The sequence below is a fragment of the Spermophilus citellus genome, assembly GCF_964194105.1.
Source record: "Spermophilus citellus genome assembly, chromosome: X".
In the NCBI taxonomy this organism is placed as follows: Eukaryota; Metazoa; Chordata; class Mammalia; order Rodentia; family Sciuridae; genus Spermophilus; species Spermophilus citellus.
Genome location: NC_138190.1, coordinates 147,447,997 through 147,463,661, shown reverse-complemented (window position 1 = coordinate 147,463,661; position 15,665 = coordinate 147,447,997). Strand labels below are relative to the sequence as shown.

Below are 15,665 nucleotides of genomic sequence, written 5' to 3'. Positions count from 1 at the left end.
CAGGACATCCTAACAGCTTTGGCTGCTGCTCGACAGCCTCTGAATTGTGGTGGGGAGATGAAGGCAAACAACAGAGGAAACTCTGGTGCAGCTGAAGTCACATATTACCCAGGAAACCGCAGGTAAGAAGGCAGCACATGGAATCTCAAACTGGGAATGGCAGTATATGAAACCAGGGCTACTGTGGTCTACAATTCAATGCACATTTTGTTCTCTTATGAGGGAAATACATTTAAGAAACTGTCACTTCTACAGTGATCCTCACCTATTTATGTGTAGGAAACTTAATATCAGATGGTTGCTATTTCTTTTCACTTAAAATTTATAATCCACTTCAATGATTCAAAAAGGAGCACATGTGTATATATACTCATTGTTTAAAAGGAAAGTAGTTAACTGGGATTTGTGAATTAGGAATGAAGAAAGGTGTTAGCTGGCTTTAAGGAGAGCAAAGGTCAAGAGTTTCAACAATGGTTTTAGAACAAGCCTAAATATAAGGTACAGAGGCCAGTCTTCTAAGACAGAATCAACAGCTATTTTAGTTCATCAACATGCATTTCACAGCCACAATGATGTGTCTGGCACTGATTCCAAATGTATCCAGCAGCTCGCTGGGTCTCCCGCTCCGAGGCACTCCCATCACTGCCAGCTGATGAACCAGGATGTCAGGCTCCATGGAGACAGCTGCAGAGACAGCTTCCCCAATGCCACCTGGGGAAGCAAGAGATATTAGGAACTTTTCTGGAGGTAGCTAGTGAGCCTTAAAGCTACAAAATATACAGACCTTTGAACTTGCTGGCTCCCATGGGGAAATATTTTTCCTAGTCACTGAATCACATAGTCTTCTCCAACTGGCCTAAGGAGTTCTCATCTTAAATTCCAAGACTCTAGTTTGCTCTCACCCCCACATATAACAGGGTCTACTCTCAACTTAGGCTCCATGGATGTGGGAGCAGATTCACAAAACTGTGAAGGATGTCAAAACCACTAAGATGAACCAATGAACTGTGCAGGTTCATTGTGCAGACAAGCAGGCCTGAGGCTATTAGCTGGCAAGATTGACCCTCAGCTGGTGCAAGCAGCTTGCACTGCTGGGATTTCTCTGCTGATAGCAGTGGTCCCTCTGTCTGGACTATTTGTAAGAACAACATGGACTAAGCAAGCACCCACTTTTCTGCCAGGAATTGGAAATTTGTTATGTGCCTGGCAGAGGGTGTCAATGTGAGCAGCCCTCAATAGAAATGCAGGGCTCTGAGTCTCTAAGAGGCATACCTGTGCAGATATAGCACACATGAGAAGTGTTTTTCTCTGTCTCATGGCAGAGAGTGAGGTAGACTTCTCCAGTCTTCAACCAAGGTTCCTATACTAGTGGAACCCACCACATGCCCTTCTCCTGTGATAAACCTCAACCAGGAGGGCAACTGGGTGCCACATGCAGGGAGTGCTTCCAGAGAATCATCCATCAGGATGTGGTCCTGGGAGCCATCATGAGAACATATGAAGCTCCTCATCAGATCACATCATGTGGGTTAACCTTCTCAAGTCCAAGTGTCACTCAGCCCTCTCTCCCTCCCTACCACATGCTCTTTCCCTGCATTTGCTTTATTCTTTGAAAGGTACTATTTTGGGAGATGGCAAGTAAACTACTAATCATTCAAAACTCAAAAGAAACTGTAAATAAAGCTTTCTGTGACTGCTCCCTGTTCAGTACTGAGTCAGCCACTCCTCTGTGTTGCCAACAACCCACCTTGGTGACTGGACAGTGTGCTGGGGACACACAAGTGCATTATGGGCTGGGTGAGAAGATCCCTACATTAATACACTTGCAAAGAACAATAATAAAGGTATGTTGTGAACTAGGGATATGGCTCAAAGATAGAATGCATGTCCAGTATGTGTGAGGCCTTGGGTTCAATCCCAAAACTATAAAAAAAAGTGTTATCTTTGGCTGAGTAGTAGATGGGTACTGATGCCCAAGAGCATGGGACATCTCCAATCAAGGAAACAAAAAACACTTATTGCCAAAATAAACTTTCAAACACATTCATGATGCCTGCACACACCTTCTGGGTAGTGATCCTCCACTGTGATAATCCGGCCGCCTGTGGCTCTTGCATTGGAAATGATGGTGGCAACATCCAGGGGTTTAATGGTAAACAGATCAATGACACGGATAAAAATATCTGAAGAAAGTAATACCAGCTTGATGTAAGAAGCAGACTTCGAATACAGAATATGCAGGCACAAAAATAAACCTGTTGGGGCACATGAGGTAGGCAAAGTCCTGCCTCTTCCAAGGATGAACTTCAATGTTCAGAAACAACCAACTGACCTTGTTTAGAGAGATCATCAGCAGCCACTAAGGCTTCATGCAGAGTAATTCCAGCTCCAATAACCGTGACTTTGTCATTGACACTTTGGCGGACAACCTGGTATAGCACCAACAAAACAAAGTACTGTGGTTACTACATCTAATTATGAATGCAATGCATTCCACTATTGTCATGTATGTAATAAATAAATAAATAAATAAATAATAAAGCACATCTCAAATCAGAGGGCACTTTGCTACACTGCTATTCCCCAATGCCAATAATTTCACTCCTTAATAATTCACTAGAAAAAAGGCTGAATCAGATGCATTTAAAATCCTGACATACTCTTTTTTTTTTGCAAATTTGTCTTCTCTTGACTTACAATACAAATTATTAAGTTCTTATATAATGCATAAATAAAATGATTCTTTGATGCCTAGCATGTACAGGCCCTGGGTTTGATCACCAGTACCCCTAGCCCAAACCACATATATACATATGTACATACACATCTATGTCCACTTTGTAAAACCCAACCATTTAATTACCCATGCCCATGCATGTTACCATATACATACATACTTTAAAGTTTCATCCTTCACCATTAGAAAATTTATTTCTTTTTCTCAGGACCAAGAAAATTTTAGGGAAAAAAAAAGACAAAAGAGATATAAGAAAGATCCTTCAGCTGGGTGCAGTGGTGTATGCCTATAATTCCAGTGGCTCAAGAGGCTGAGGCAGGAGGATCATGAGTTCAAAGCCAGCCTCAGCAATGGCAAGGCCCTAAGCAACTCAGTGAGACCATGTCTCTAAATAAAATGCAAAATAGGGCTGGGGATGTGGCTCAGTGGGTGACTGCCCGAGTCCAATCCCCAGTATCTCTAAATGGAAAAAAAGGAGAGAGAGCAATGGCATTTTAAATTGTGTATTCTACTAAAGTATGATCTCAATTGTGTAAAATATATACATATGCCTAGGAAGAAAGCAGGAAGGAAACATGCCAAAATGCCCATAATACTCTGTAGGTAGCAAGTAGAGTCACAAACTTTCTCCACAGTCTTTTCTAATTTTCCCCATATGCAGCTTGGACAGGTAGGTACAGCAGGAAGTGGACAATTTGGTGGAGAGGCCCAGAGAGGCTGAGCTCACGCTTGGGCCCGAATCCTGGTCTGGTGCTCAGGACCTGTGAAGCCTTGGGCAAGGTGCTTACTTTCTCTAATCCTCATCTACAATAAGGGCTGATAATCTGAGTTTCCCAAGGATTTTATGCAAAGTGCCCAGTAATGTCAAGCTTTAATCATGAGGCCTACAGATAAAGCTATATTCCATGCACAAAATAAACCACAGGGTCAAAGAATCTCCCCCAGCAAAATGGTTCATTTTTTTTTCAAACCTGGCTTTAGATCTATAAAATCTGAACCTAGCAGATATATATTACTCATTTGGACTGGTTTTTCTTGATTTTGTTTAATTTGAGGCTGTGATAAATTACAGTCAACAAACTCAAGTGCCTTTGAGTTGTTATAAGAGTTCAACAAAAAGACTACATTTGGAAAAGAGAAAAGTGCAGGTCAAACTAAACTGTCAGAAGGCTCCTTTCTAAGGAAAATCAGGCAAAGGTCACGAGTGACTTTTTTTTTTTTTAAAGACATATCAACTGATGAAGAGACACAATTTATTTATTTAGAGAGAGTGAGAGAGGAGAGAGAGAGAGAGAGAGAATTTTTAATATTTATTTTTTAGTTCTCGGCAGACACAACATCTTTGTTGGTATGTGGTGCTGAGGATCGAACCCGGACCGCACGCATGCCAGGCGAGCGCGCTACCGCTTGAGCCACATCCCCAGCCCCCACGAGTGACTTTTTAAAAAAAAAATTTTCAGTTGTAGTTGGACATAATACCTTCATTTTATTTATTTATTTTTATGTGGTGCTTAGGATCGAACGCAGGGCCTCACACATGCTAGGTGAGTGCTCTACCACTGAGTCACAACCCTAGCCCCGTCACAATTGACTTTTTAAAAACAAAAGAAAAAGAAAAAAATTGTTGTTTGTGAGGATGCCTAGGGCAAGGTTTATAACAGTTCTCTTTACATAAATACATAAATATGATACTGGATAACACTGCAGAACTTGAGCCTTACCTTAGCCTGTCCAATCTTAAAGGTTTCTTGAGGGGTATAAAGAACCGCAGTTTCTGGCCGGCTGGTTCGAATGAAACACATTCCCTATGGCATAATGCAATCCAGAAACATAATTTATAAAATCAAGCTATAAATTCCCATAAACCATCAGGAAGTGGGAAAGAGGAAGACTAAGTGTCTACTAACAATCAAACACATACATTTTGAAGCAAGGGACAAACATGTACAACCACCAGTGAACTGGATTGTTCTACTGGGCCAGGCAATAGCCCAAGTAGGACCCTGGCAGATGCCCTTAGTGACAAGCTTTCCAAACTGTCCCTTTTATTAACTTAGAAAAGATTTCCCAAATTCTCATTGACTTGTTCTGTCTCCACCGAACATAAACTCAGGACAGAGGCACTAATTCATGTTGACTAGAAAGCCCAGAATGCAATGTTAAAAATTAAGTTTTGCCACAATATAGCTTGTAATACTTCATTGTTAGAAAGACCTTAAACGTATGAATGTAAAATGACTCACCTTTTCCCAATAAAATGTGTAAATAGAGTTTTACTATCAACTTGCATACATAAACATTTAGGAGCATAATAAAACCTCAAATGTCTAGTTAAAGTATTTGCTAACTTACATTAATATATAAAGGATGCATTACAAACTAAAACATCAGCCAGGAAACATTGTGGGGAGCCACTCTGAATGACCCATGCCTTCCATTCTGAAGCAAGAGGCTCCAACCGATTACTACATTTTGTGATAACTTGGGCATTGTCCCAGCTCAGGAAGTCGAAGGCATGTCTACAGATGTAGGTGTCACCCCTTGGGTTGAATTACACTCACCTATCCCTTGTAACCCTGCCCCTTCTTGCCTTTTTTGGATAGAACTTTCTAAGACTAAGGGTCCCCCAATAAAAGCCCACTTCCGAACGTGCTTGCTCTCTCTCACCAGCCCCTGGTGACTTTCTCTTGCTCTCCCAGTTGGGGAACTTGAGGCCACGAGCGGAGAAGCTGTCCTGAAGCTTGTTTAAAGGTAAAGTGTGTGTCTGTGTTTTATTTGGTGTCCCTGGAAATTTACATGAGCGACTTTAAGTTCAGCTGCCCACACGGGTTGGGGAAAGCAAAACATTGCTTTTGTTGGGCTTGGGATGTGGCTCAAGTGGTAGCGCTCGTCTGGCATGCATGGAGGCACTGGGTTCAATCCTCAGCACCACATAAAAGAAAATAAAGATGTTGTGTCCACCTAAAACTAAAAAATAAATATTAAAAAAACATTGCTTTCGTTCATTCATGTTATAAAGCAGCTTTATTTTGTGTGTCTTGAGATATAACCTAGCTAGAGGAAAAATGCACAAATGCTAAGTGTAGCCCCCTTGAACCTTGGCAAAGGGCACACACCATGTAACTAGCACCCAGCATGTCCATCAGCTCAGAGTTCTTTCATGTCTCCTTCCAGTCATTCCCCTCATCCTGAGGGGCAACCTCTACTCTCATTTCCACCACAGCCTTGTTTTGCCTCTTGTGAACTTTCTAGAAATGGAATCAGATAACAAGTATGAAATCATAAAACAATCTCCAAGATACAGTAAATAGGGGCTGAGGATGTAGCTCAATGGTAGCACACTTGCCTAGCATGTGCAAGGCCCTGGATTCCATTCAACACCAAGAAAACCAAAAACCAAAAACAAACAAACAACAACAATAAAAAAAAACAATAAAAATTCCACAACCCAAAACAAGTAAAAAAGTAAGTCCAGAATAATATGTATGATGTGAGCCCACTTCAAAAAAATCATAGAAATGTCTATGCATATGTGTTGTGAATGTTCAGAAAGGAAATTCATGCACTCTGTCCTGAGTGTGCCAATGTTACCTGTGCAGAGGCATAGGTGAGGTACAGGGCCAGAGGTGCTGAGGGAGTCTGGTAAACATCATGGACAGGTTGGAAAAATACTTATATTCCCTAAGCTCCCTTACAGCTAGGGTCTAGACAGGAATTTAACTCTACCATCTAATGTTATTGTACAAGACCTCCCAAGGGGAGCATATGTGGCTTTCTGAGCTGTTTCCAACAGTGAGCCAGAGCTGGGCATCCTGGGGTTTGTCTGCACTAGTACCTATTGTCCACTCTCTAGTTTTCTAGATTTTAAGAGGGCAGTGGTGGCAGAAGCAGTGGCTTCTTTATCCCTGGCTGAGGCAACTGGGTGTGCCTTGTTTTTGTTGTTTTGAGTCAGGGTCTTGCCGTTTCCTAGGCTGGTCTCAAACTCAAGGGATCCTCCCACTCCAGGTCTTGAGTAGAACTATAATGGAACTACAGATGTGCACCACTGCACCCAGCTTGGGTATATCTAAGTCCCATAGGCCTAGCAGTGGCCTCAGAGTGGCAGCTACACTGGTGGGTGAATAATCCACAGTTTGGGATGCCACCTGGATTCCACTCCTATGATTTCATAAGCATGCTTTGTTAAACCTCTTACCCATTTAGAATACCCAAAGTGCTTCCCATTTCTTGCCCTTAGCCTTGACTCGGATAGGCAGACAAGCTCTGTTCGGCATCCTTTCATATAATTTTTTAAAGTTCTTTATTTATTTTTATGTGGTATTGAGGATCGAACCCAGTGCCTCACATATGCCAGACAAGTGCTCTACCACTAAGCCACAACCCCAGCCCCTTTCATATGGTTTGAATCTGTTATAATGCCAGTGTGTCTGTGCACATAATTACCTGTTGCTGTAAAGATCATTCTTTAAAAATAATACTATCACCACTGAGCTACATCCTCAGCCCCTATTTACTATATCTTGGAGATTGTTTTATGATTTCATACTTGTTATCTGATTCCATTTCTAGAAAGTTCACAAGAGGCAAAATAAGGCTGTGGTGGAAATGAGAGTAGAGGTTGCCCCTCAGAGACATGAAAAATGGGGAAAATTCCATCAATACCAAACTTGGAGCAGAGCTTTTTTTTTTCTGGTGCTGGGGATTGAACCCAGGGCCTGGTGCATGTGAGGCAAGCACTCTATCAAATAAGCTATATCCCCAGCCCCTTAGAGCATTTTCTGTCTTAACCAGTATCCCATTAAACATACCTTGGTATTGGCTGCTAAATAAATAGCATGTTCTGTGGAGACAGCATCACTTGGATAAAAAATAGTGCAGTTGGGAACTGCTCGGAACATGGCCAGATCTTCCAGGGCCATCTGGGAGGGGCCATCTTCACCTGAGAAAACCATAGCCCAACAAAAATATGAGCACAACACCTCTAATAAGCTACCCTCTTCCTGCTTACCTGCTCTTGAGAAGGAACAATTCTCATTGCCACAGGGTGCCCCAAACAATTGAAGAGCTCACCAAAATGGTCCAACTTTGATATCGCTGTAACTCATTATAATTTATACTGAGATTTCACATGTCTATCTCCCTTGAGATCTAGATGAATCAAGTTGGGTTAGGCTCCCAATTGACCTTTCAGAATGACTGATCTCTGTTACTTGATACTAATACTGTCTAAGTTGACATGATGCTCTCTTCCCTGAGTCTTGGTGGCCTGAATTGGCCTGAGTCTCTAATCATTCCTATTCTACTTAGGAAGGTCCCCTCACGTTTTGCCCCTCCTTCTCTGCTCTTCTACCTTCTCCCCCTTAAGACACTGGGTTTTGTGGATTGGAGTATCTGACTCATTTCTCTAGGCTTTCCAAGTAGTTGAACGTCACACACCTTTGGGGACACCTCGGGGTGCTATTACAACTTAGTGTGCCTTAGAATGTATTTGGAAACAGTTCCTGGTCAGAAATTCTGTTGAAAGAGAAACTGCAATGTATGAAGTTTCAGTCTAGCTCTTCCCAGCAAGGAAGATGACACCACTGTGCACATTGCCTTGCCTGGGACAATGGCCTACCCCCAGAAGTCCAGATCCTCTCTGGGTTGGACTTAAGAGCCACTTCTCCCTGTAGCTGACTTGATTTTCAAACTTACACATAACCCAAGCCTGGGAAAAGACTCTGGGACTCTATTCCAGGCCTCTAGCCCTGCCTACCTTTCAATGCTGCTGTGCCTCAGCAGCTTTGGTTCTCTGCTCCCTCCCTGGACAAGTATCTGCACCTGCAACCACCTGCCCAGCTGTGACTCCTAGCTCTATCCAGAGCCTTCTTAATCCAATCTAACTAACCTAGGGAGTTACTTAGATGGCTCCCCAGTGTGCTTCTTCAGCATTATAGCAGCAAATGTAAGCATTAAATCTGCCTAGATGACCTGTCCCACCAAGCAGGTCAGGTTAATTATCTTTCCATCATTTCCACCATTCATGAACATGACTCCCTGCCCTCTCCTAAGTGAGACTTGCTTTCAGATTTTCATACAGCTGCAGACCCTTCCATCTGTTGGGAACGTTTTCTTTTTTCTCCAGGCTCTCTCAGGTTCACCCTTGGTTTTCCACCCTACTGCTAACTCCCACCCTATTTCAACCCTCTTGTGGGCTTCCCTACTTCCTGTTGTGTCCTTCTGTTCCTCCATGGAAGGTTATTGCTCCAGAAATGATTTCCGTCAGTCTATTTCCCTGCCTTTTATTCCTTAAGGGCTCCCACTGCCCAAAGCACAAAGGTACTTTGGTGATCTCAGCCCCACTTCCATCTGAGTGGTATCCAGACAGAATCTTCTTCTCTTTCCTCTGCCCACATTTCTCATCCCAGTAAAGATGGTGACCAGGCAAAGTGCAGAAAAGAATTCTGGGACTCTGTGCTGTCCTTATTTATATGCAGTAAGACATCCAAGAGGCCTCAGGATACTTATTTCTCAATGACTGAGAATGAGCATTTTACAGTAACACCAAGAGATTCGCCTCAAAGTTTACCTAACTATTTGAAGCATTTAAAGCACAATAGAGCTTTTAAATTTTTTTTTTGAGAGAGAGAGAGAGAGAGAGAGAGAGAGAGAGAGAGAGAGAGAGAGAGAGAGAATTTTAATATTTATTTTTTTTAGTTTTCGGCGGACACAACATCTTTGTTTGTATGTGGTGCTGAGGATCGAACCCGGGCCGCACGCATGCCAGGTGGGCGCGCTACCGCTTGAGCCACATCCTCAGCCCCTTAAAATTTTTTTAGTTGAGGATGGACAGGATACCTTTATTTAATTTACTTATTTTTATGTGGTGCTGGGGATCGAATCCAGGGCTTCACACATGTGAGGCAAGCGCTCTACCACTGAGCCAAAACCCCAGCCTGCACAATAGAGTTTTTAAAAAAGAAGTCCTGAGTTGGGCCTGGTGGCAAATGCCTGTTATCCTAGAAACTCCGGAGGCTAAGGCAGAAGGATCACAAATTGGAGGCCAGCCTGAACAATGTAGTGAGACCTGTCTCAAAATAAAAAATAAAAAGGGCTAGGGATGTAGCTCAGCAGTAAAGTATTCCTGGGTTCAATCCTCAGCACCCAAACCCAAACCAAACCAAACAAATAACAAGTCCCGAAGAGTCAAACTTCAGGGAACCATAAAAGAATGCAAGATTTAAGCAATCATGTGCTAAGGTTTCTCTGAAAAGGAAGAAGAAAGCTATCAAAATAATGGCATTCAGAACTCATACCAACGGATACCCCACAGTGAGAACCAATAAGGTTGATGTTGATTTGAGCGATGGCTCCCATGCGGATCTGATCAAATGCTCGGGTCAAAAAGGCAGCAAAAGTGCTAGCAAAAGCAATGGTCCGACCACGGGTGGCACAGCCCAGTGCCACGCTCACCTGCAACACAGAGAACATGAATTAGAACATCCTTGGACCCTTTTTTCCCACCTAATTTAGATAGCAAAGTCCCTATGATAACTCCTATTCTGGATATTTAAGACTGCGCTGCAGTCCTAGCATGTTTCTTTTCTGTTCTCTTCTTTCTCAAACCTTTTGTATCCTCATTCCCTGCCTTTCATGCTCTTATGGGACTCTTATCTTGATACCTTCTGAGGAATGAGAAATGAAGAGATGAAGTGTTTCACATCTGCCCCATCCCTGCCCACCTGGCTCACCCAGTGTCATGGTCCTACCTCTCCTTGAGAAGGGCCTGCCTACTGGTTATCCTAGATCCCTTTCTTCTCTTGCATTCTCAAGTGTCTCCAAGTACACAACGATCCTCCCATGCCATTCAATCCGTTTTTCCTTTTCTCTTGTATCATCTTATTGCCAGTCAATACCCGCCAGTACCTTCCATTGCCACTCTCCTATTCTGCCTTATCCTCCCTCCAGAGACTGTCCCACATCTATGTACTTCACAGAAAACTTCATAGAAAGTCATCTATTTTTATTGTCCCCACCGTCTCATCTCCCATTTTCTCCATAGCCTACTTCATCTAGGTTGCCAGCCCCATAAGTGACCTTGAGGCTGCCAAATGTGAGTGGTCTCCTGACCTCAGCTGGCATCTCACTTGGCCTCTCAGAAGCATTTGGCTCAAGAAGTCACCCTTCTTTTCTCAAAGCATGTTCTGCTGGAGGTTTCCATGAGGTTGTAATGGGACCAGTCCTGCTGCTTCGTTGGACTGTGCACCTCTTGTTACTCTGATACGCACATTTTAATAACCCCTAATTTATTCCTTACTGTCTCTGCAACTCCAGGCTCATGTATCCCAGTAGACTTCAAATTGGAATACAAACATCTCCAGGAGTAAATAAGGACTTACCAAGGTGGGTGTCACTGGTTTCAAAGGCAGGCAAGCAAGATCTTTGACTGTGTAGCAACTGGGTTACATTCATCTGCTAGAGAAACAGCTGGTGGCTCCTTTTATACTGTCTCTCTAAAAATCACCTACCAACAACCTAACCCCCAAAAGGCATGTTCTCACCCACTTCAATCTTATAGAGAGCAACACTTGGAGTATTAAACCTCCAACTGAATTAAAGAGGATACTTGGAAATAATTATGCTGGCACTAATAAAGCAAAGAATGTAAATAATCAGATGACAAATCCTTTCACAAGTCAAGTGGTTTTCAATTCTTTTTAACAAAACAGAATGAGATTGCAATGGAACTATCAACTATACAAATAATTTTTACAAACAACTTTTTTGAGACAGGGTCTCCCTATCTTATCTAGATTAGCCTGGAACTGGACTGGTGACATTCCTGTCTCAGTTTTCCAAGTAGTTGGGATTACAGTTGTGTATCACTGGGCCTGGCTACAAACAACTTTAAATGAAAGATCATTATGTAATTTTTTTTGGTTTGTAATGGAGAAGGAACTGAATGACATTCCTAATCAAATTTGTTTATGTGAATAAGGGTTCTTAGCACTCACATGATTAAAATGAAAAAAAGTTAATAGAATTTCTTCTAAGTCTTATTCAATTATATTTATCCACTGGTATATTAACAAATAGTAACAACCATAACTCAATCCAGAAGAAAAAAATTCTAATGCTTAGAGGCCTATTCATAAAAGAAAAATTTTAAAAAGCTATCAATCTGTATTTTTGTTCCAGAGAACAAGACAATCAATAAAAGGCTTTTGGGCTGGGATTGTAGCTCAATGGTAGAGTGCCTGCCTCGCATGTGTGAGTGAGGCACTGGGTTCAATCCCCAGCACCACGTAAAAATAAATAAATAAATAAATAAATAAATAAATAAATAAATACAGATATTGTGTCCATCTACAACTAAAAAAATATTTTTAAAAATAAAAGGCTTTTAGGAATAAAGATATTGGGGGAAAGTAATGCAAATAAAAATTCAAGTAGAAAAAGTGATTTAATTTCTAAAGAAAAATATCTTGGAGTAACCTTTAACTGGATAACTTGACTACTGAAATATCACAAATTTTAATAAACAATTATATAATTTCCAACTATTTAATTTATGATTGAAAATTCAGATGTTAGGGCTGGGGTTGTGGCTTAGCAGAAGAACACTTGCCTAGCATGTACAAGGTTCTGGGTTGGAACCTCAGCACCAATAAATAAAATAAAGGTATTGTGTCCAACTACAACTAAAAAAATATTTTAAAAAACTCAGATGTTAGGCCAGACACAGTTGTGTTATGCCCGTAGACCCATCTGGTCGGGAGACGGTGGCAGGAGAATCACTTGAGCCCGGGGAATTCAAGGCTAGCCTGTGAACCTAGTGAAACCCCATCTCAAAAGAAAAAAAAATTCAGGTGGCTGGGGTTGTGGCTCAGTGGTAAGAGTGCTCACCTAGCATGCATGAGACACTGGGTTAAATCCTCAGCACCACATAAAAATAAAATAAAGGTATTGTGTCCACCTAAAACTAAAAAATAAATATTAAAAAAATTCAGGGTGGGCACACTTGTAATCCCAGTGACCTGGAAGGCTACGGCAGGAGGATCACAAGTTCAAAGCCACCCTCAGCAATTTATTGAGGCCCTATGTAAAATAGTGAGGCCCTGTATCAAAATAAAATATAAAAAGGCTGGGTATGTGATTCAGTGGTTAAGCATCCCTGGGACTGATTCCTGGTACCAAAAAAAAAATCAGATATTAACTTTAAAACTTGACAGAGGGATATGTAGCTTAGAAAAATGCATTCAGTGTATTGGCACCAAACCAGACTGATAGACCAGTGGTATAGAATAGAGGACAGAGACTAACCTACAAAATTAAAATCATCTTGTATTAGACAAAGGTGCCAAAAACATGCACTGGAGAAAAAATAGCCTCCTCAACAAATGGTGCTGGGAAAACTGGAAATCCGTATGCAACAAAATGAAATTAAATTCCTAGCTCTCACCATGCACAAAACTCAAAGTGGATCAAGGACCTAGGAATTAAACCAGAGACTCTGTGTCTAACAGAAGAAAAATTAGGCCCTAATCTCCATCATGTGGGACTAGGCCTCAACTTCCTTAATAAGACTCGTATAGCACAAGAATTAAAATCAAGAATCAATAAATGGGATGGATTCAAACTAAAAAGTTTCTTCTCAGCAAAAGAAACAATCTATGAGGTGAATAGAGAGCCTACATCTTGGGAGCAAATTTTTACCACACACACATCAGATAGAGCTCTAATCTCTAGAGTATATAAAGAACTCAAAAAGCTAAGCACCAAAATAACAAATAACCCCATCAATAAATGGACCAAAGACCTGAACAGACACTTCTCAGAAGATGATACACAATCAATCAGCAAATATATGAAAAAGTGTTCATCGTCTCTAGCAATTAGAGAAATGCAAATCAAAGCTACTTTAAGATATCATCTCACTCCTGTCAGAATGGCAGCTATTATGGAGACAAACAATAATAAGTATAGGCGAAGATGTGGAGAAAAAGGCACATTCACACACTGCTGGTGGGACTGCAAATCGGTGCAGCCAATCTGGAAAGCAGTATAAAAATTCCTTGGAAAAGTGGGAATGGAACTACCATTTGACACAATACCCAAAGGACTTAAAACAGCATACCACAGGGTCACAGCCACATCAACGTTTATAGCAGCATAATTCACAATAGCTAAACTGTGGAGCCAACCTAGAGGCCCTTCAGTAGATTAATGGATAAAGCAAATGTGCCATATGTATACAATAGAATATTACTCAGCAATAAAAGAGAATAAAATCATGGCATTTGCAGGTAAATGGATGGAGTTGGAGAAGATAATGCTAAGTGAAGTTAGCCAATCCAAAAAAAATGCTCAGTGTTTTCTCTGATATAAAGAGACTGACTCATAGTGGGGTAGGGAGGGGGAGCATAGGAGCAATAGATGAACTCTACATAGGGCAGAGGAGTGGGAGGGGAAGGGAGAGGGCATGGGATTATTAATGATGGTGGAATGTGATGATCATTATTATCCAAAGTACATGTATGAAGACACGAATTGGTGCAAACACACTTCATATACAACCAGAGGTACGAAAAACTGTGCTCTGTATGTGTAATATGAATTGTAATGCATTGCACTGTCATTTATTTAAAAAAAAAAACAATAAAAAAGAAAGTGCATTCAGTGACTACAGAGCAAACATGTCTGAAGATACCACTTTCTGCCCCCACCTCTAGGGCCCAAAGAGAGCTCCTATCCCCTCCTCACCCAGTCTTGTCCATCTCAAGAGGTGACACCACTCTCTCCTAGGAACTCCTGGCCTCTTGCATGCTGCTGATCTCTTGTCAGGGAAGGCTCATGAGTCCACTTCTCTCCCATGAGGACCACAGCTATTACACAGCCATGTTCCAGTTTCTTCCCCACCCTTAGCTCCAACAACCTCTCCATCACGTTGCACAGTCTTGAAAAACACACCCTGTCCCTTTTCTGCTTAAGCTTTCCTATGGCTTCCCAGAAAACTGCAAGAAAACCAGGGTTGCTGAAAGTGGCTGACAATACCCTATGATTTGGTCCTTGAAGACCAAATCTGAGACAATTTCCTTCTATGCTCCCAATGCCACTCTGGCCTTCCCTCCATTCCTTAAGCATTTCAGACTTTGGCCTGCCTCACATCTATCTAGCCAGACCCTCTGCTGGGAATGTTATCCCTTGCATCTGTACACAACTGATTCCCTGTCACCTGAGTTCCAGCTTGAATGTCACCTCTCTTGAGAGGCTGTCCCTGATCAACCCTCACTCTCAACATAACCACATCATGGTACTAAATACTACCTCTGGCCTCCTCTTTTCTGTTTTCTCCCAACTGTGAGTTTGTATCATTAGGCACAGAGCACAGTGATTAGCTGAAGGAATCAATGAGGCAGGGACAATCTTTTTGACAGGAGGTTTGACACAGAAAATTAAGGACAATATTTTTTTCATTCAAAATGAAAACAACTTGGGGCTGGGGATGTGGCTCAAGCGGTAGCGCGCTCGCCTGGCATGCGTGCGGCCCGGGTTCGATCCTCAGCACCACATACCAACAAAGATGTTGTGTCCGCCGAGAACTAAAAAAAATAAATATTAAAAAAAAATTCTCTCTCTCTCTCTCTCTCTCTCCTCTCTCACTCTCTCTTAAAAAAAATGAAAACAACTTAATGAGACCCATGAACAAATATACATATTCTTACAATTGTGATGACTTTATTTACTAAACAGAGATGCTTGAACTCTGGCACTGATAGGGCCAGGGAATGACTGTAAAGGAATGAGTAGGCCAAAAAAGCATGAGGACCATGAAAAGCTGATTGTGAATGCTAGGACTCCTGCTTGGCTCCAGCCAAATGGCATCAGGGAGGCACACCAGCCCATGGTGGCAGCTCTTTCCATTTGTGAAAAGACTCTAGTAAGTCTA

At 41.8% G+C, this 15,665-nt stretch overlaps 1 protein-coding gene across 1 annotated transcript in view; it reads right to left on the bottom strand.

The window, feature by feature from the left end:
- Window positions 1–538: 538 nt before the first annotated feature.
- TKTL1 (transketolase like 1) overlaps window positions 539–15,665 on the bottom strand; it is a gene marked incomplete at both ends in the record, with an annotated part of 42,954 nt that continues 27,827 nt past the window's right edge. Inside the window, 6 exons of the mRNA XM_081278166.1 lie at window positions 539–711; window positions 2,064–2,183; window positions 2,333–2,429; window positions 4,459–4,542; window positions 7,546–7,676; window positions 10,033–10,189. Coding sequence (XP_081134292.1) covers window positions 539–711; window positions 2,064–2,183; window positions 2,333–2,429; window positions 4,459–4,542; window positions 7,546–7,676; window positions 10,033–10,189 — 762 coding nt within the window. The remainder of the gene's footprint in view (window positions 712–2,063; window positions 2,184–2,332; window positions 2,430–4,458; window positions 4,543–7,545; window positions 7,677–10,032; window positions 10,190–15,665) is intronic.